Here is a 21,930-nt window from a genome sequence, read left to right as displayed (position 1 = left end):
CAAAGTGATTACTTTTCCACACTCTCAATTTATGCTTTCAGTGTACGGCACAATACTTGCATACTATCATTTCTCACGCTACTTTCTGTGCAAGGAGGTAAGTTAACTTTATGCTGACTTTCCTGACAAGTACAGAACAAGCAGAAAAATATGCTGCTTAAGGAAAAAGTTGAAAATTCAGAGTGCTGTTTGACTGTGAAAACAAATGGAAACAACCGTAGAAAAAAGGTTTGCATGAACAGTACCTCAGCACCAACCAGTAATGAACAGGGTGGCACAAGTTAGCCTCTCTCATCTGCAAAAAGAGTTCCCATTACGGAAAACCCCATAAAACAATGATATGGCTTTATGTTGAGACTTTCGCAAAGGCCACAGAGCAAAGGAAAGCTCCAGAGGGGCTACCAAAAGCTGGAACTGGCCAGAAGTTAAAGATTATTGTTGAGCTCTACAGGGAAAGGTTCCTCCATAGAAGTAGCAGGCACAGTCTCTCTCATTAGGGCTAATTTATAAAGCAATTAAATTATTCATAATTGAGGTAAAGCAATACAAGAAGAAAAAGTGTTTAGGCGGTAAATCTCCTCCCTCTGCTGGGGAAATGGCTCCATAGCAGAGAACAATGCCACACTTCACAGCTGCAGGATTTTCTTCACCTTTCCATGTATTTCAACCCACAACTTAGTAAATCTACACTTTGCCCACCAGTGCAATCTTAACACATTAAGATAATCAATACTAAGGATGCTTCATTAAGTCTCTTAAGTCAGTGATGACAGTTCGGTTTTTTTAATCCCATACTTCAATTTGTTACAAGTTTAATGAGCCATCCTGATGCTACAGTACTCAATTCATTTAGGCTTTCCTACAGTGGGAAAAGAATAGATGTCAAAAACCAAAATATTCAGCTCCAAGCAATTAGTATCTGTGTTTTTCAAGATAGTCCTCATTCAAAGTTGCTACAATCTTTACCTAGAGTAAGCACAGTTTAGTTACCTAAGATCAGTTTGACTAGCAGCTTGCAGGATGCATCCATGTAGGGAAGCCCCTCTAAGTGGAGGGCAGGAATGTATTCAGGCAGTGCATACTGCTGGAGAAGCTGACTCCCACCTCTTGCTCCTCTGACCCATGAGACATTTAGAGAAGAAAAGTAGCTGCCAATCCCAAATGGGAGAAAAGGGCAGGGTTCAAGATGCCAGCTTCTTGCATAGATACACACAGCTTCATGTCAGAATAGAGGAAAAAACAGACATACTGAAGTATGTCTTATTAGGTGGAGGGGCACGAAAGGGAAGAGGGGAGGTGCATCTCTCCCAGTTTGCCGATGGGAAATTTAAGCACACAAAGACTGACAGAGAGTTAGCAATAAAATCCCCAGGTACAGCCTAAGCATTACTCTGGTAGAATCTTTATAATTGGCCTGGTGCAGCACTGGTGTTAAGTGTACACAATTCCAATCTCCAGCATTTCCTCCCCCCCCCCCCCCCCCCCATCTAGTAGTAGTCTGGTACTCTGGCAATTTTGTTTAGAAATGTTAAAAATGAGACCTACCTTTTCCTGCTCCAGTAACTGTTGCAGACTTGCTTTATACTGAGGAGTCTTCATGTATGCCATGAACTGCATGTATTGGATCTTAAAAGAGTCTGCAAAATAAATAAGGAGATGATACATTTCAAGCGAGAGTAAGTGCAATGCTCCTATTTACCCCTATTTGTTCCCTTGACACCTCTCCCCTCTTTGCTCTCTCTTGCTTTTTATTTGGACTGTAAGTTAGACCAAGCCATTAAAGATCAATTTAGAGCATGCTGAAAATTCATCTTCTGATGCAAGCTGAACTCTTGGATCCATTAGCTACTTATAACAGGTACCCCAATGGAAGTCATGACAACACATTCAAAAACAGAGGAAGATGATGGGTGCTAATGGTGTGTTTGCATGGTGAAAGAGGAGCTGAATGGCTTTTAATGCACTGTAAGTAGAAATAATAAAAGAGATTAGCTTAACAGCCAAAACCAGCTCTGAGCTCAGAGCACTCATCCTCCGAGCACCACAAGACAGGGCTTGCTGTACTCCTCCTACCTCCACACAGACAGATGACAAGCTCTACACCCACATTTACTCTACCCTCCAAGGAGCGCTTACTTGTCATTGCCCTTCTATCTCCAGTCTCCTATTATGCAATGAACCTTCCTTCTCCCCAGCCCTCACCACTGGGGCCCTTTCATCACAAAGCCAACCACATGATTAAGCCCAGTGTGCTGCAATCAGAGGCAGCCAAAACATGTAACAGATGGTGTACAGACTTTTGCAGAAAGGTTTTCTCCAGACAAGTGTCGTTCGACCCACTCCCCCACCACCCCTGACATGGAACATCCCTCTAAATCACTCTTTTTCTCTCTCTTTCTCTACAGTAATAAATCAGTCATAACTGTAAGACACCACAGCAAGAGAGCAGGACTTAAAGGTATCACAGATGCCCTTGGTCTCTACATAGACAGGAACATCACATCAGATTCCCAGATGATCCTGGACCGGTTCATGCCCAATGCCAAAGGCCAGAAACAGTTGGGGGCAAGGAAGGAACCAGTAGGCTCAAAAAAACACTCTCCAAGTTTTTCCTTAAATCACCTCTTGCTCATGGAGCCTATTTTCCAACCACACCACCTTTGTGACCTCAAACTCAGACAGCATCTCATGTACTTTGCTCTAAGTTTTGCAGAGAAAATTGAGTGACATTCCCCAAGACTGTACCATTTAAAAATAAGAGACTGGTTTCATTTAAAATAAAGTTATTTCTGACTAGCCATTTCCATTTATTTAAAGTTATTCTGGATTCCTGCTAAACCCAAGCGTATTTCCTTTTGTGCCAAACGAGAGTTCAAACAATGTCAAAAAAAAAATGCAAACCAAGACACCAACTTCAGCAGCAAGCAAGAGAAGAGACCTCATGGTGATGTCAGTAGAAGTGGGGCAGGCAGGGGAAGATGGGGAAGAAGCTGTCCCCCTCTCCTATTCAATATACAGCTTTCCATAGTGGCTGTCTATTAGTAGCGCTTTGATTTACCATATGTTCAGAAACCTCAAAGTAGAGGTTCCCATGACAAACACAGTGACAAAATTACAGTCTTACCTAGCAGCTTCTGTAGTGCAGGTGGGGTAGGTGTCACCAGTAGCTGGTTAGATGAATGCCGTTGCACTTTAGGAGGTAGTTGGTAATATGGACTATGAGGTGACTTGTATGCATCTGAAGAGATAAACAAAGACAACCTTTCAGTCTATGAAAGTCAGTGTTTCTGGCAAGTACAGTATCTTTACCATTAGAAGACACGTCATTTACAATGCAAGATCCAGTAACTTAGCTAGATCAACACACTGTAACAAATTGCTTGGAAGGACATTTACAATTTATCCTTAGAACAGCAGCAGCAGAGATAAGCTACCAGCCACAGCTCAGCTCCAGCTTCTGGCCAAGTACCTACAGAGAGATTCAATCACCATCTTCTCACAGAAGCATACCACCATCTCAAGAGGAGTTTTGCTTTAGTGGCAAGGGAGAAGTTATGACACAAAACCAAACTAAATCTAGCAATAAAGTAAGAATGACCTCCAAGCACACATTCAGAGCCTCAGATACTTATCTAGGCTCGCGTGGCAAGAGGCAGCTTCTTCCACTGCCAGCCTTGAACTCACCCTGAGGAGAGGATGAAGATGTCTGTGAAACAGTTTGAGCATGCAGAAGTTCTAGTGCAGTTTGGTTCTTCTTGGTCTTGCGCTCTGTATTTGCAGTGTTCATTTTCTTGGGACGTCCTCGTTTCCTGCCTGCCATTTTCCTTCCTTTTTTACTTAGCTTTTTCTTCCGTGCTTTGGAGGGAGATGGCTTTTTAACAGAATTTGCTGCAGCCTTTTCTTCTTCAGCACCAGAATCCTAAGAGATTTTTAGAAGCCAAAAGCTCTTTAGTCACTTCTACCTACCTATACAGCACTCCTTTTAAGCAAGCATTAATAACTTTGTTTAATAATTTTATGAAAGGAAACTGATGCATTGTAGTTAAATAACTTGCCAGTGAAGTAGACTTACTTGGGATAAGAGCTGTCCCAAACACCCTAGGAGTTGTGCTCATTCTCTTCTGGACTTAGTCATTACAGAAAAGGAAATTTGTAACTGTTGTCTAAGAAAAGCTGATTATTCAGCCTGTATTGACTATATTCTTCAACTGAATTTCATTAAAAAGTCAGTACTTCATATTTTTGTGCATGAACAGTCACTGCATTTCTAACAGTATTATGCAAGGGAATGAGAAAGGAAATGAGTCTTTGCAAAAGAGACTCAGCACACGTTGAACTCCATTTAATGGGTTATGACTCAGGGAAAGCTCTGCAAGATGGTGCTGAAGGTAAGCAAGGGTGGACAACCAACTATTCATCTTGCAATACCTTTTTTTCAGAATTAGTGGTGCAATTCCCAAGTGCAGCTCTTATTAAGTCACTCCGTCATATTTTTGTCCACAGCAACTGCTATACCAGTTTACGTGTTCAGAACAAACACAGTCAATCTTCCCTCAGAATCAGGCTTTTCCTGACACAGATTATGAGTTCATGCACAGCTAAGGAGAAAACACATTTACTCTACGAAAATGCAGAATGTTCACCTTGTTTTCTTGAACCTTCGTTGGAGTAGTTGTGTTGCTCTTACTTTCTCTTTGTTGACGACGTCTAGCTGCCTCTTGTTCCTCCTGGATAAATGTTTTAAAAGACTTAATAATTTGCTCACACGTTTATCACTATTTAATACAGACCACTGTATTTCCCAGCTTAGTCTTCCACAAGAGCTAGGTGTAAGTGCTCGTATTGTACAGTGCCTATTTAAAAACCAAAAACCTTTTGTTACCAGCGGGGGGGGGGGGGGGGGGGGGGGGGGGGGGGGCGGCAAAACAAAACAAAAAACAAAACAAAAAACCTTACCCTGCCTCAGGCAATACTCAGTGGGAAAAGGAAGGTAAGTGCAAGTCACCCTTTTGTATTGCATTACCTACTATAATGGGTTTCAAACGTGCAGCCACATGGGAAAGGAGATTAAGCCCCAACCTCTTCCCTTATTCTGCCCCTCCTAATCCCACACCCCAGATCACACACTGGTATTACAGGTTTTTGGTTTGTTTTTTTTAATTGTTAAATATGTCAATAGCTTTACATATATCCCCAACATTTCATGTGTTGCTACAACACTTCAAAAATCTTACATGACTTGAAATGGCAAAGCTATTAATCATCATCTAATTCAACTTCAGCCAAGTCTGTAGAGGAGACTGAAAAAAACAAAAGCAGCAACTTTTAAACTTGATTTTCTACTAGGCAGGAAGGGCAGGAAATTTCAAAGCGATCACTCAAAGCCTTTCTGGTACCTTCCAGATGAGGTTTAATTTGCATAAGAATTCTGGCAATTCCAACACCTCTCCAATTTAAGCAAGTTATCAGCTAGATGGTATAAGTGGCAGATCTAAATAGCCTCACCATTAAACACAGGGAAATTCAGAAGTACATGGATGCCACCCTGCATTTTTTCTTTTGAGTCTAATAAGTCTTTTTTTTTCTCCCAAGTTTGAATTCAGCAGCCTGAAATAACCTACTCTCAAAGCTACCTTTAGTCTATTTTCAACACTTACTAAGCAAGTCAGTCTGAAGATGAACATTCTCCTGAAGTTTTAAATGAACTGGCCTCACTTAATTCTCTTACTGGGAATACCAGCCCCATCGGTTATTTCAGATTAATACAGCCCAGCACAGTCTCAAAAATCCTCTGGCATTTTAATGCCACATGTAATAGCACAGACTGCAGCAACTGACAACACATTTCATGTCTCAGATAGCATGTCCCACAAGTAACATCTCAAAGCACTCTTCAGCTTCATTTTTATGCAGCCGAACACTGGGACAGATTCAAACTGTCACGTCTTTCTTTAACTTCAGTTCTGTAATGAATGAATAGCTCTTTATAGACCTCCAATGCAAGGGAAAAACACCTTGCGGCTGCCCCATTAATTCTCTATTAGAAAGCTCTTGAACATGATTGTATTAGTGCTTGATGGCATATGATGCTTCACTTCAATTAGCTCCATGCCCGTGTTCCTTGCTTATCAAGAAAATTTGATTTTCGATCAATTCTGTACATCTTTAACAAGTGACTAAATTCCTCATAGTGGCTGCTCCATTATTTCGAGTTTTCTACAGAAAATGACTGAAACTTACCCTGAGTTTTGGATTTTTGAGACTAGAAAAATAGTTTTCAAGCTGAAAATAGAAAAAGATAGTCATTTTCAAAGTCATGACAGATGAATACACAAGAACAAAATATTAGCTTAAGACAAATGCAGAACTGCAGAAATTCTGACTGGTTTTCTTCTGATAAGCTACATCAAGAAGCCATTTACATTCATTCTTTTTAGCGACACAGACATGTTGTATAGCAGGACATAATCCAAGCCTCAACAAGGTTTCATCATCTTCAACACTGCCTATCCTTGTTTTAAAGCTTTGAAAATAACCTTCTGCTGAGTGGAGATATATGATAATGAAGCTACTTCACTCTTGTACTCCACTAAAATATTTATCTGCACTCTAGCATATTCTTTAACAAAAGCATTATTAGACTACAGCAGACTTAGAAAAATAGTCTTACTATCATATTGCATAAACTCAGTGTGGGAATAAACTATTTCTCCACAAAAGTTTACAGTTCTACAGAGTTGTTTCTGTTTTCCTTCACTGAAAAAAAGAAAAAAAAACTGTGAATGCATCAGCATTGTTATGGAGCTTTGGCTGGTTCTACAGCAACTGAAAGTTCAACAAAAATTGAGATTTACTGCTTGAATATGATAGAATGAAATGGTCTGTACACAACAAAACAAACTGAAGAATTAAAGACCCACACAGTCTTTACTCAGTGTGGAAGCTATAGCACAAGACCACCATTCTGCATAGTTGCATATTCTGGAGCATGAGAAGGAATTATACTTGTACATCTATGCACCTTCAACAAATTAACAGACTACCATAGTACTGTCCATAATTACACTGTCTGTGTAACACGTTGCACTGAAGCAGCCAAAGGCTAGCCCATGCAGTGTGATTTGCATATTCAACTAGACTGAACAGGTAACTGGTGAAGTGCACCTATTCCAATTAGGCATGCTACAGGTCTGTAAATATGCAAAAGAATAAGAAAACAGTTCCCAAGAACAAGGAACTGAAGTTGGCATGTTGACTCCAGAGCAGGTAAAGCAGCCAGAGATTTACCGGCCTGTATTTATACTCACTATGGTTCGGTCAATAGTATGCAGGTAGTAAGAAACTGGTTTCCCGGTCCATGACACAGATCCTTTCAGTGGTGATAGTTCCACAACTCTCATTATAGTGCCAATATCTAAAGGAAGAAAGTCCAGTTAGGGAACCAAAGCTCGCCCAGTTTGCCGCTCAGTTCTACTCAGCTGAAACTAGCCATGCAACAGTAAAGTCATATTCAAAACAAAAAGAAATTTTGTATTCAGACAGCAATGTCCTAGAAGAAAGCACTGCAGTGAGTTTAAAAAGCAATTTCTTATTCTCTTGCTACTTGCACCCTACAGAAAACTTAAGAAATTTGGAAGATCTACTTTTCATTTCTTCAGAGATAGTCAGCCATTCTACAGTGAAATTATGTGCTAGTGCAAGCTTTTAACAAGCAAAACTTTCCTGTGTCTCAGACAACATTTGCAAGGAACCCAGCAACAACACAACTGTAGTAACAAGCAGGATTTAATTAGACAGAACCAGTAACAGAATGTCATTAGATCCAACCCATGTAAACTGTAACTGCACTATATTTGGACTGGGGACAAACATGGTTTGTATTTGCATTCTTGCCTATATTTGTTTTGTTCCCTAGAATTAATAGGTATGGGATGTGTCTAAGCATTTCCATAACCACTGAACACTGAGTGAATGGCATCACTGCAGAAGGAATTACAGCACACTTCTAATCAAATAGAAAATTACCCAGAAGAGTCAAAAAGCAAGGTTCAGGATTCAGCAACGTCAACCACTATTTTAACCACATTTTAATACTTGTTTTGGTTTGTCCCAATTCTTTCCACGTTTCCATTTCTTTTTCCAGATGGAACTACTAGGGACAAAAATGGTATTGAGAAAAAAGGTTGCCTGCTTCTTAAAGCTTTATCTTTTCCACTGTATTTTTTAAATTATTTAACTGTTCATACTTTAGATCAAAACATTAGATAGACAGGCAAGCCAGGTGACTCAAATCATACTCAGGAACAAAAAAACCCCTGCTGAATAAAAGTATTATGAAAAACCTTGTAGGGCAACAGCATAAAGCTAGCACAGCAGAGTGAATCACCTTCTCTGCATGTGAAGGATATTGGCCACATTTGATACCACGAGCTATAAGCAGATGACATTTCCCTGGAAGCGTTACTTAGAACAGGCCATTAAGACTGGAACAAGCCCCAGGCCTAGCACATCCCATGCATGTTCATTTGATATTGCTATTTCCCAAATACAGCATGGTCACAGAATGGGATTAAGACCTAAAATTTATTCCCACAATTTTCCCCCACTGTTTGTAGGTAATTTCTTTTCAGGACCTCTTATCTGAATCCCTGGAAGAGTTTCCTATTAGTGGAAGCTATTATCTATTCTTATGCTAAGAGATCTCATTCACCCAAATCTTAATTAGCTATCTCTATATAATTTAACATCAACATTCACATCAAGCATTAAATAACTGTTGATATATAAAACTTCAGCATCCTAGAAAACATTCCCAATGAATACACACTGGGGTGAAAGCTGAAATAGCATAAAGAACTAGCTCAACTGATAGTCATAATTCGGGTTTTTATTAGGTGAAAAAAGTAGTACACATTGGCCCCTTTGCCTCCGCACCACATTTTTAACAACTGCAGTCTCCCAAACCTAGCAAAGAGAGAGATAACAAAATGGTCAGAAGCCAGGAAAAGGAGAGGCTTGAGAGGCCAAAAAAATTTATTTACACAGGCAGGTCTCCTAATTGAAACCTCAGAAGTGCCTTCTTGTATTTCATCTAGTTCTAGTGTGCTGTAAAAGAGGTACTAGGCTTTACTTAGGCGCTCTTTGTCTTATTAGCAAACTGACAGACTGATCTCAGCTCTCTGGTGGTTTGAGGATTTCCAGGAGTACCATTCTGCCTCTTTTTCCTTTTATTTTCAAGTACATGCCTACAAAGGATTGACAAGCCAGGACCCAATGGTTAATAAGGTCCAAACAATCAGATGCCACAGAAGAATATCAAACAGGAAAGAGAAGGGCAGGTTTGGGTGTCTGATGCACAGGACATTCACAACAATTCAAACTTAGTAAAAATAACTCACAATGGCACCATTTCAGTGAAATGCCTTAATGACAGTCTTCAAATTACTATTCTTGAAAAGCAGTTTACCATATCAGGCCAAAAACAGAAAACACAGCTTGAGATTTGTAACTCAGTATGTTACTTGCCATGTTTGCACATGGAGGGGAATAAGGCGTTTTTTAAATTTAGGGAATGTTTTGCACTGGACACGATAAATGTGTAAAACTCAGCTTGGATCGTTCTTTTGCTTGAAAAATTTCAACAATAAAAATTGAAAAAAGGTCAGAAGCAAAACCAACAACACGGGGTGTTAGTAATCTCAAAATCTCATTAAACTGCAGTTCACATACTTGCAAAGGACAACATTGGCAAATATCAAGTCTACTATGTTCAGAAGAGAAGAAAAACACAAAACTTTGTTGGCAATAAAACAGGCACAGCAACTGGGTGTTTATGGGATAGGTCTGTTTGATCAATTTACAGTACATAAGACAAGGCATTCAAAGCTGAACATTTCCGCTTCTAAGCCTTACAAATCATGACTGGTGGGATTTACCTGTCCAAATTTAGACAGCTACGGTATAAGGAACTTGCATGCAAGTTAGTCACTGCAGCACTTTGTAGTCAAAGAAATGAATCACGCCCTTGAAACACTTTATTTCTCTTCAACTACAAAAAGATGCCCAGCCAGGGAAACATTGACATTATAGACATCTAAACACAGCCGGAGAAACCCCATAAAAAGTGTCTGTTTCTTCCAGTATTGGGGGGGGGGGGGGTGTTTGATTTTAAATACACAACACTTTGGCATGTATGCTGTAATAATACAACAGCATTTTTCTACTTACTTACACAATTCTTTAAAAAGAGCAACAAAAACCCACTACAGACATGTTCAGATAACGAATACACCATAACTGTAATGAACAATAAAAAGTGCAATCATACCACTCAAGTTTCGACTGTTAATTCTAAAATTTAGAGGTGCAAAAGGTTTTGAGGACACAATTCTCCCACCTGGAAAAAGAAAAAAAAGGAAAAAGAAAGCAGTCAGCTACCACTGTTTCTTCTAGAAATTACTACATGTTAAAAATAACCCAGTACAGAGCCCTAAAGAGCAGCCCTAATAAAACTACCACTTGTATATCGTTACCAAAAAAAAATTACTTAACACTCATTCTGACAGCATCCAAGAAAGTCAGGATATTAGTCCTGCTAGGTAGCTATGAGGTGACACCACAAGGCTCACTTTAAAATGACAGACCTTAAAACACTTAAAAAAAAAAAAAAAAGGCATTAATTCTCAGTAGCAATCTGTAGAAATTTCAATTAGGAACACGCTATCTCATTCCTAGTTAGTGTCTTTTATACACAAGCCTCCAAAGCCCTTTTATTTAAAAGAACGCTAATCTCCGTTTCACAGCTATCTGTGGTCATTCAGCCCAAGGCACAGAGCCTGAGCACCTTCTGCAAAGAGAACTAAGGTTTCTTTATTTTGTAAAGAGCACTTGAACCTTCCCCACCTTGCCACTTCTCTCAAGCTACCACTAAACAAAAGTTTAAAAAAAAAAAACAAAACAACCCTTAAAATTAAAGATGACAGCTTAAGTTTTGGGGTTTTATGGTTTGCAACAGAGCCCAAAAGTCACATTATTTACTTCAGCACAAAGCTGTAATATGGGAAGCCACAGCTTCTTTGTTCATGCCACACATTTTTCTTTTCAGAAATACTTATTTTTCTAATTTCTGCCATAACCAAATAAAATTGTTACTTATCCAAGTGGTTAAGAGGAAAGAAAAAAGACACTTCGGGCCACAGTGGGGTTACTGGGCATCCCTGGTCACTAGTGTCTGCAATGCAACCTCTCAAGAAGCACACAATACATCCAGTGACAGTGCCCCACTTTAATACTTATTAGTTAATACCTAGTACTAAAATGTGAAGACTTTAAATAGGATAATCCAGTAACTGAATTCAGTATGCAATTACAGAAACTAGATATACAAAGCCATGACTATGCAGTCAGGAATATTTGCAGTCTTGGCCATCACATGTTTTGTCGGCTTCTCTAACAGGTAAGAAAGGACCAGCAGTTCCTCCCACCCCAACAGAGCTCCACAGAGAGTCTTCACAAGCAGAGCTGCTTCCAAGTAATCAGGTAGGTCAGAGGAGATATTAAGATGGGCAGTAAAAAGCCCAAGAAATAACTATTGCAGTGCAGACGCTTGCCCGCAAGGCACAGAATGAAACCCACCAACCTGGCTTCTGATGGCTGTAACTAAGCCCTTACCACCAGCAGCTCTCACAGTAAGCAGGAAACCAATGGAAAAAGGTTTTAAGTTCGATTTGTTACCTTCCTTCATGTTCGCAAATCGCTCCTTCAGCTGGTGATCCACCTCAGGACCAAAGGCAAAATTATTCACAAAAATAACACTGCAAGATAATGGTCTAGTTAATGAACAGGGACAGGCAAATGGCACCCAAGTGTACACACACAACTACCCCCCAACCACAAGTCACAGTCTCTTAGAGCCTTTACAGCCACTCACAAAACTGAAAAACACTTGCTTGTCCCTGACTATACAGCTACTTCCATCCAACAAAATGCTTTCTTCTTGCACAGTGAGACAAAACAGTACCCTACCTTTAGCATTCACAGACACTGCCCACATAATTACATTTAAAAAATTTTCAAGGCATCCTACTCTGACAGTTCCTCTCAGCATACAGCTGAGTTTTGCACCTTATGTTTCAACATAAAAACAATGTGCAAAATGTTTTCACCCCTCTGCCATAGTGAGATCAAACACCAACACAGCAACTATGAACACGCTTACAGTAGTTAATCCACACATGAAAAGCAATACTCCCAACACAAGACACACATTTCATCCCATTACTTCTTCACGTGCGTTTAAAATGTTACAGCAAAATATCAAAATATATTTTCTCTTCTAGCTCCAAACTCCCCCATAATGCAAAAAGACAGTTGACATCTCTCAGCATGTTTTCCCTGTCCTAAACTCAGCACTTCACCCTAACCCACAACAAAGGAGTTGTATCCTTCTTTCTGGGTTAGGAAATCCAATGAGGGGGTTTTGTTCCTGAAAAAAAAAACAGTCATATGGAAACACAGAAACCTGCACATAGGTAGAATCACACAAATGATACAAATGTTTGGGAAAGAAACAGAACTCATCACCGATTAAAAAAGAAATACCCCTTGATTTTTAAGAGCCTGGGCCTGGTCTAATTATCCCTGGTACCCATTTCCTACCAGCTTGCAACAAGAGTCCTCAAGATCTCTTGGAAGCCATCGGGCACCCTGCATGCATAAACTGCGAAAGCCATTCTGGCATATTGTTTCAACATGAAGAACTGATTTCTTTGCAAGAGGTCTGTTCAAAAACTCCCCTCCTAGTGCCTCCAAACATGAAACATGTTCAACAAGGACACTGAGTTTAAGAGCAGCAGCCAAAGCTATTAAAAACCATGGATGAAAAAAAAATGTTTATATACCAAGGAAAAAAGTTATTCTTGCTACGCCTTGCTCTTGGAAATTTGGGAAACCCTGCCTGGCAAGTAAGGCTAGCAGGGGTTTCTTCCTCCTCCTTCCCACCATGTGCCAAAAAAGAGGCCTTGCAAAAGAGCCAAGCATATTAATGGCACTAGAAAACATCCAGGAAAGGAAGGGAAAAAGACATAGCTTGCCAGATATATTTTTTTTTTAGTGTTCATTCTGGCACAGTATTTTGTACGCACATGACAGAAACACAAGAGCCCCCAGTCCACCTTGACTTCAGCCCTCTTTTCAGCACGTATTGCTAAGCCGCAAGTACAGTTATTAACAGGAATACTGTGTGCTGCACAGCTTGCTTACATGTCAGCACTCAACCATGTAGAACTGTTTCCTGGTACAAATGCACCCTTCCCTTCAGAGCCTGGCCACCGGTCCACACTCACAGGAAGGGTAACACTTCAACTTACTCTCCAAGATTGGATGGCTCCAATGTGAATTCATCAGACAATCTGCAGTCTCATTAGAGAGAGCAGACGCTGAACAGTTGGCACACTCAGAACAAACACAAACACTTAACAGTTGTGAGCAAAAAGCTACTTCTTTTTGAATTTCTGTATCACAGAGCGAGGTGGCTGTGGATCAGTAGGCATACAGTTAGCTGCATACCATACAAAATAAACATCTACCAGCATTTCTGCATGCAGTTAGATGTACTTCAGCTAAAAAATAAGAAAAATAATAATTAAATTTGTTCCAAGGAAAGTTGCACAGACAGCAGAGGAGTGTGCCTTTGGAATAGCAAGCAACAACGCAAATCCCTGTTATGCTGCAAGGCTGGGACAAGTCTGTCCACAAACCAAAAGGTACCTCCAGAAGTTTAACTGGGATATGTAATAATGCAAAAGTCATCAGCCCAGCAGACGCCTTCTTGATGGAGTACTCTTAAAAGTGTCTTGGAAACAATCCATAAATTGTCACAACGCCGAAGACTTTCAGAGACCCGCCTTTGATAACTGTCCTCCATTCCCCCACATAACAGGGTGCCCCAGGAGGTCATACAAAAATAAAGATTTTTTTTTTTCTGTCCATAAGGCTGAAAGAATGCAAAGCCTTTAAAAAGACGGAATAATATTTTATTGCTTTTAACAAATTTACTTTTTTTTGCTACCATCAAAAAGGAGTCTAACCCTCTGTACAGATCTTCAGAGAAATAAATCTTCAAGACAATCAGCTTAAATGAATTCCCAATTTAAGTTGGAACAGACTCACTTGGGTCTTTTGCTTCTTTTTTAAATGGAAAGTGAACCTAGCTGTTTGCACCAACAGCCAAGATAACTAGTGTTTTGCCAGAATCACTGACACGAACTACAAGAATATGCAAAACAAACAGAGGTTTATACTTCTCTGTATAACCAGAATTTATCTTGGATACACCCTTATATGTAGTATCATGGGACATGCATTTAAACCCATTCTTCTAGTCAGAAAACAGGATCTAAAGAGGCCAGTATAGAAGTTGGCAGATAGACTTTTGGTATTTGCTATGGAAATTCTATATAAAAAGCTGGCCAGCCTCCCAATTTCCATTATACAAACTCCCAAATATTCAGTTCATAAAGCAGCATTCAACTGCTGTACTGTACCTTGTGTTTGCAATCCTCTCTCTCCATTCTTCTGAGAGGAAGTCACCTCTTTCCAGCTTAAAAAAAGACAAAGAACACAAAAAACCACACACACACACAAGAGTTAACATTGTTCCTTTCTGCTCCGTATCCCTTTTCCTTTGGAGAAGGCCAAACATGCTGTACCAGCTCAGTGATACTACTACAAATAAGGCCAAATGGAGCCTTTAGGAAATCCCAAGGACGAAGCACCCAGAGCTCAGCAGCTAGCTCTGCCCGTTCCTCGGGTCCCAGAGGTGCCTCCCTCTCTGCTCCCACCCTCAGCTGCTCTCCTGCCACGGGATGAACAGGGGAGCGTCTCCAGGTATCACCGATGCCCTGTGAAGACTGTGCTCCATGGAGAAGCCAGCAATGCCGTACAGCACCCATACCAGAAATGATCAGTTAGTGCCTCCAAGTCCCCACTGACCCCCATGGTTCGGTCAGCCCCTCTTAGCACAGGGGGAACCGCAGCAAAGAGATTTGGCACAGCGCTTGCTGGAAACACTGGCTCATAATTCAGGCTCTTGTTGCAACGGACAGACAAGCATCTGATTTTTCTGTGGTACTAAATATAAATCTTAAATGCTTCTAACACTTTTCAGTTGGACATCAAGTACCATAAAGGCCTTATTTGAAAATAATTATAGTTATGACTTCAGTGACTCATATAGTACCTTTCTTGTGAAACCACATCAAGTCCCAGGTTAATACCCACAACTACATAGCCTTTCCACAGATTTAACATTTTTCTCAGTCATGCTTCTGAAATGAGAGAGGAATCTATGGGCCATGCTGTTTTGCTGTGCCACAAGTAAGGCAGAAGGAGGGTTGGGGGAGGAAGATAAGAGAAGAGAAAAAATAATATGCAACTATATAATTAATGATGATGACACACTTTGAAGGGGCAAGTAAGATGATGGCTTATATCGGAACCTCAGGAACATCAAAACAACAACAGTGATTGCTTAGCATCCTTTTTCTGCATATATTCCTTTGTATGGAAAGAAGTGAGCATTTCACATGCCAGCACTTACTCTCATTTAGTGACAACTCAAACAGAAGTGCCTGCACTGCAATGCAGACACACTCGAGCTACTTGCAAACCTCACTAACTAAGCCAGAATACCTGCCTCAGTGAAGCACCAGAGCCTGGTGTCTTCCACCATAGCTTTCTCGTCCCAGCAGAGCAGCCTGACACCACTCAGAGCCACAGAAGGGATAAGAAACAGAGGTAAACCTGTCTGAGGCATTGTGAAGGACAAAGCCACAGTTGCCAACAGGAGTGGGTCTGCTTCTCAGGAGGAAAAGGGGGGGGGGGGGGAAACATGAAAAAGAAGTCCAAATGCCCTGCTGCTACACACTGCACAAGAGGGCTGAGAAAAGCAAACATTGAGGATTCTCAGGAAAGAGATCAAGAACTTTGCAAAGAGCCTTAAGTGTTAGAAACTAAACATGCTGAAAACAGCAGGTTAGAATAACTAAAGTTAGTCAGAATGATCTGTTCCACCAAACAGCTTGGCTGAAATAAGATTTTAAAAACAGAATTACTACCTGTCTTCATACCTGCTGGGAGGGGATGCATGTTTTGATATCCCCACTATAGCAAAAACAAAGTCCATGCTGGAGACAGAACTCAGAGAGATCCAACCTAACAACATACTACTAGGTATTTTCAAAATCTAAAGCAGAAACTCAATGCAACATCAGAACAGTTCTAAAGAGCACCAAGTTTTTCTCACCTCATATACAGAAACATTTTTTCCAGAGCTCTATATGCCCTATTTGTGAATAGAGACCACCTCTAGATTCTTTTCAAGAGATATTTTTGTCTCAAAGTCTTATCTGCTCTGGTAGTAAATAGTTTCATGGTTGAGTAACCAAGACACAGCAGAAGAAAACCCACATGCAAGGCAACTATACTTATTTTACAACCATTTTTGCAAGTCAGCTTCTATATTGCAGTCCTCCACACCACACCATTTCTATGTCTACATGAGGTTTTCATACACTAACAGGAGAAAGAAAAACATTTGAAAAATAAGGAAGCATGATTATAAAGCCATAGTTTAGCAAGAGAACAAAGAACCAGTGTAACATGAAACTATTTTGAAATACTAAGCTTCATATAAAGGTCTTGAAATCTAACCTAAGTGGCTGTTATACTTTATTTGGATCCAGTTACACTATATGTTTGTCCTGCCTACGTGGTTAGGAAGAGCACAGTTATAACCAAAATCTCCATGCTTTAACCTGATAGAACACATGGAGGCTGAACACTTTTTCCCCCTGTCTACTTTGCAAGATACAGCCATGTCACAATTCAAATGAACCACAGCCCTGTTTAAACCCATCTATTTTTGTATTGTAATGCTACCCTAGCTCAGACTTAGCCAATAGTTGAGGGAAAAAAAATCTCACCAGGAAAAATACTGGAGTACAGAAATAGTAGATGGTCAACTGTGGTTGGCAGAAAATTGGTTATTTTTTCCCCCTCTGGAAGCAAGACAGTGATTCCTGGATCAGTGGTCTGCTACATTCAAAACAGAGTACAAAAGCTATCTGATTGACTACTCCTGATGACCAGTTTCTTCACCTATTGTACTTGGGGAGCAACGATCAATAAATCATGGCCTAAAAGGAAGAAAGTAGGGCCTTCCCCCTCAACTAACACAGGGATTCCAACAAAATCCCCCCAAAATCCCAGTCAACTCTGTGGTTTACAGTAATTTTGACAGCAAAACAAGAACTGGTAAGGAAACTCCAGCTAACTAACTCCTGGCCAAGGGCTGCAGTAGCTAAACCAGTAGAAGAACATGGTCCATTATAGTCATGTAGGGACACCCGTGCAAAGCAGCAGTGACAGCTACCAGGATGCACTCAATCTCTTCCCACCAGTGTCCCCACCCCCATCCTGTTCCTCCTCTCTCTGCGAAACTTAATCTCCTTAGTGAATAATGAATGGAAGGGACCATCTGTAATCCAGATATTTTCATCTGATTAGACAATGCAGGAGACGTGCTTTATCTAAAAGGATAATTAGCTCAGTGAAATCCGCTTCAGCGAGCTGCCAGCCTGCATTGTTTCTAAATTTAGAAGCCAAAACAGGTTTTTATTCAGGTTTTTCAAACAGATATATTTGCTCTACAGAGATTGCAGAAATACACTCAACAGCATCTGATTCCTGTAACTCTTCCTGTAACTGGAAGAAAACCAGCAGGTTGCTGCCCAGGGGAAGCAACAAGAGGTACACTCCAGCGGGTGCGTATTCATCACATAGCAGAGCAACAGTTTATGAAGGTCAAGCCCCTCTGCCGCAGAGGAGGGCTTCGTTCTCGCCCCAGCGCTGGGCTGGGAGTCTCTCTGGTAACGCTCTGTTTGACCGGCTACACAAAGCCATAAATTCACACGCAGAATGCCTCATTCCAGCAGCCTCCATGCAAACACTTGGCTCACGAAAACCAGTCATTTCTGCCTGGAAAAGTACACATGGTTATTTTTAGGTTCCTGTTCTTTTCAAAAATAACTGGAGGCATGAATCCAAACCTCCAAAATGTGGCATCATTTCAAAGCCACAGGGGACGTTTGGAGGGCTTTTCAAATACCAAAACATCAAGTTTCCCGCTGAAATAGGGCATTCAAAAATATCTGGGACAAACAGATATCTTGCCCTTTCCTCAGCTGCAGTGTACTGTTAAGCAATGGAAGGTTTTAAGTACAGGTGATGTCAGTTACCCCACAAACCAGCAGCTGGTATCAGGCAACAAGAGACAATGAAACTCCTACACAAATCACTCTGCTTTTGCTCAAAACAGAGATTTCCAGGAAAACAAGCCAGACAGGGCACCCCAAACTCAGAGACAAGCCTGCAAACTTACAGATGCCAGACTTCCACTGATTTATGCACAACAGGTATCACCTCTAACCCCCAGGGCTGCACCACAAAGCACCTTCAGCAATTAGAAGCTACAGGGGTTTTCTCTGCACAGCCGGCCTGTGTCAAAGATGTCCATCCAGCCAAAATCCCAGCCTTTAGCAGCACTGACCTGTGTTTTCCTGCACTTATTTTGAAGACTTGTAGATGATTTCCACCTACTGCTAAAACAAATTTTAAGGAACAGAAGAAGGTATTCTGTTATAACAACCCTGAGTAAACAAAAACAAAACAAATCCTTGTCTTCAGCAGCAGTCCAATGTACAACTGCAGCTACCACCAACTTCACTTGCAGACACCTACTCTAACCTATGACTGGAAGAATACCTTCACCTAGCAGAACAGTACAACACGTAGTAGGCACTGAGGACACACTGAAAACTTTCTTCAAGCATACCCCAGGAAGAACACTTAAGCACTTTCTACTACATGGCAATCTCAGCATTGTGCCCTAGATACCTGGAGATGGCTCTGATTTTGAGGCCACATGAGGATATTTACAGTTAGAAACCATGAAAACCCATCTGCCTCTTAATTGCAATACCACTTTTTAATTTGATGACTGCACATGTGCAGAAATTCCCCAAGAAAGACTCTGTAATTATCTAGGCCTAATGACCTTAGAGAAGTCTCCCTTTTCCTTCAGACAACAGTTTTCTTGAAAAGAACGGGGTAAGGCTAATCTTGGAGACTTCTCAGTTCCACGGGAAGAGAAACGAGAAGATAAAAGGAGTTGAAACAAAGTGATATGTGTTGGAAGGGGGACATCCTAGTCCAAAAAACTGAGGTAGATGATAATGATGAAAAAGCCCTAGAAGTATAATGCATTCCCTCCGAATGCAAAAGAGAAGACTAGCAAAGAATATGATTATCCCTAACCGATCAGGAATTGGACATCAATGACCATACAACCATAGCACAGGGATGTAAATATTTATAGCAAGTTGAAACATATCAGTTGAATATAAAAACTAAGAAAGATTCTTATCAGGAAGTGGTACTCTCTTGGTGGGGGGGAGGGGGTCCAATGAGAATCATGAGATTGAACAGCTCATCATTTAAAATGAAACTCAGTTCATTTAACAGGATTATGAGATACGATTACCTACAATAGCTGGAGATCAGGAGACTTACAAGCCAATGTATGATGAGCAACCTTTCTCCCACTCCTCTCATGTCCCAAATGGATCTTCCCACTCTAAAGCTGCAGCAATAACCCATTCCTAGCAGCTGTAGCTCTGCAGAAGCCTTAGGCATCCAACATGCCTAAGGACACTTTGCCACTAGCTACTGGAGAATAACATGCAATTATCATCTGAAAGTGGCTATGCAATGATGTTTTGTTCTACTGAAAAGATCTGCATATATGTGACTGTGTATTTTGTACGGAACCATTTCTCAAAAGAGACTCTTTTCTGTGATTGTGGACAAAATAGAATGGAAATATACCTGGACAATCAGGGTTTATTTTAAATGTTGTCACTGGACCTTGCTCACCATAAGTCATGTGCCTAAGCTCAGAACTTCCAGCAGTAACAAGAACATTCTAGTGGGGAAGGCGAGGAAATAAATCTGATGGTTGCAGAGCTGGTAAGTGCAATCAACTGTTGCATCACCAGCACAGTGCTAGCTAGAAGACAAGACAAGACTTAAGACAAGCAGCAGATCACTTTTCAGTGAGAAATCAAAAATCCATCTGTATTGGAAACTTTTAATTGTACTAGGCTCTTGGCTGTTAAAAAAAAAACGAAACACACACAAAAAAACCCTGCAGGCCCAACTCCAGGATTTATTGCTGCCTTATGTACAATTTTTACTTTTACATCAAGGCAGCTGTTATGTGCATGAAGTCAAAACCACCGTCCACATTATTCAGACAAAGCTGCAGGTGGGATCCAAGACTTCTTCCCACTGAACTTCTGCCAAGCTTCCCTCCTCCAACACTTTATTCTTCTCAAAATATTTATTTTTTCATATGACTGCCTAAAACATTAGAGTGGAATTCACAAGTTAAGCTCTGCTGATGACAGACTATTTCAATTTGTGCTTACTTTGTCTCCAACATCTGGAATTTTGGGACCCCATTAAGTATTTTGCAGCAACAAAATTGTTTTCCAGAAAGATAAAGATCCCAGGCTTTCAATTCCATGCCTTCCAGTGTCTTCTAGCTGCATTAGCAGACAAGTTTGCTCTCTGCTTAACGACAGTCACCTATAGAAGATGCCATCTAAGGAATTACTAAAGAAAATATACTGTTTGGCAAAACCACGCAAATGTAAGCCTAGCATGTTTGATGAAGCAGTAAAAACTAAATAAAATCTGCCCTGTGTGCCTACGTGTAGAAGACCAAAATCTATCTTCAAGCATCACTACGACAAGGTGATAGGAAACCAAGTTTCCTTAAGTCAAGAAGTGCTGCAAGTGTTCAATTCTTCCCAGAAAAGCAGACTACATACTCAAGAGAAATTTTACTTGAAATGCTTTTCAGAAAACAGTTATAAAAGCCAAAGAACCAAGCAAAAAAACAAGTAGCTTTGTTTCAATATAGTACCAGACTCTGTCACTTGGAATGCACAATATGGAAATGCTCGCTGCCTACGGCAATCAATATGCTTTCAATATTTTAGTCCAAGTTCCTATCCTATTCTTTAAATTACACAGCTCATAAGCAGAGTATCTTCAGTAACAATTCCTTTCATGTAATGCCAGCTGGGTGACACAATGGAAAAATGCCATATGGCCACTTCATGAAAAGTAAAGCTTTCACAGTGTTTCCACAGCAGGAAAGAGTTAGCAGCCTGATATCAATCCTGCTACAAACTAGTCCCACAGCAGGCCCAGCATCCCTCTGAAGAAAATCACACTATACAGTAAAGGCATTTCAGGAAGAAAGTGCACAGAGGCAGGTGGCACTCTCACCTTCTCCAGCCTGCTTCCCAAAGGGAGAGTTGTAGCATCCTTCGTTACAAGATAAGCCCTCTAAAGAACACCAGCAATCCCAGCAGACACAGAAAACTGGGAAATAAAGGCTGGCCATCTACCACCTGCCATTTGATCCCACACTGCTGGAACACTGAAAGCCATGTGGTTCAAACCATTCCAGTAACACAGCAGTACTGGCTCTGTACAAAAGGAAAATGAAGAAGTAGTTTCCCAGACACCTGCTCACACTTCAGCTGCAGTACACATTGCTAGCTGCAACTTCTGAGCAGGAAAGAGTGACCCAACTTCTCTGGGCAATTAGGGAACAACCCTGATCCATCCAGCCTCTTCCTTGACTATAGGCGAGTGGTAGGAGAAGCATAAATACATTTATTTTCAAAACTCCCAGTGGGTTCCTATTGTACTATGATTACATCCGTTTCGTCACTGGAAAGTGATTAACTAGGGAGCAGATTTTCTTAATGACATTTAAGAAGGAGAAAAGGAAAAGGG

At 40.7% G+C, this 21,930-nt stretch overlaps 1 protein-coding gene across 6 annotated transcripts in view; it reads right to left on the bottom strand.

Moving 5' to 3' along the window:
• Nucleotides 1–21,930, bottom strand: part of DOT1L (DOT1 like histone lysine methyltransferase) — a 77,628-nt gene that overhangs the window by 24,501 nt on the left and 31,197 nt on the right. For all 6 annotated transcript variants that reach the window (XM_069790143.1, XM_069790140.1, XM_069790141.1 and 3 more), the window contains exons 8-16: nt 14,544–14,599; nt 11,734–11,813; nt 10,328–10,396; nt 7,308–7,414; nt 6,241–6,282; nt 4,644–4,727; nt 3,685–3,919; nt 3,125–3,238; nt 1,546–1,637 (exon numbers count right to left, since the gene is read on the bottom strand). In XM_069790143.1, coding sequence (XP_069646244.1) covers nt 1,546–1,637; nt 3,125–3,238; nt 3,685–3,919; nt 4,644–4,727; nt 6,241–6,282; nt 7,308–7,414; nt 10,328–10,396; nt 11,734–11,813; nt 14,544–14,599 — 879 coding nt within the window. The remainder of the gene's footprint in view (nt 1–1,545; nt 1,638–3,124; nt 3,239–3,684; nt 3,920–4,643; nt 4,728–6,240; nt 6,283–7,307; nt 7,415–10,327; nt 10,397–11,733; nt 11,814–14,543; nt 14,600–21,930) is intronic.

The sequence above is a fragment of the Haliaeetus albicilla genome, chromosome 8 (assembly GCF_947461875.1).
Source record: "Haliaeetus albicilla chromosome 8, bHalAlb1.1, whole genome shotgun sequence".
NCBI classification, from domain to species: domain Eukaryota; kingdom Metazoa; phylum Chordata; class Aves; order Accipitriformes; family Accipitridae; genus Haliaeetus; species Haliaeetus albicilla.
Note: the sequence above shows the minus strand (reverse complement) of the source record. Positions and strands in the feature narration are given on the sequence as shown.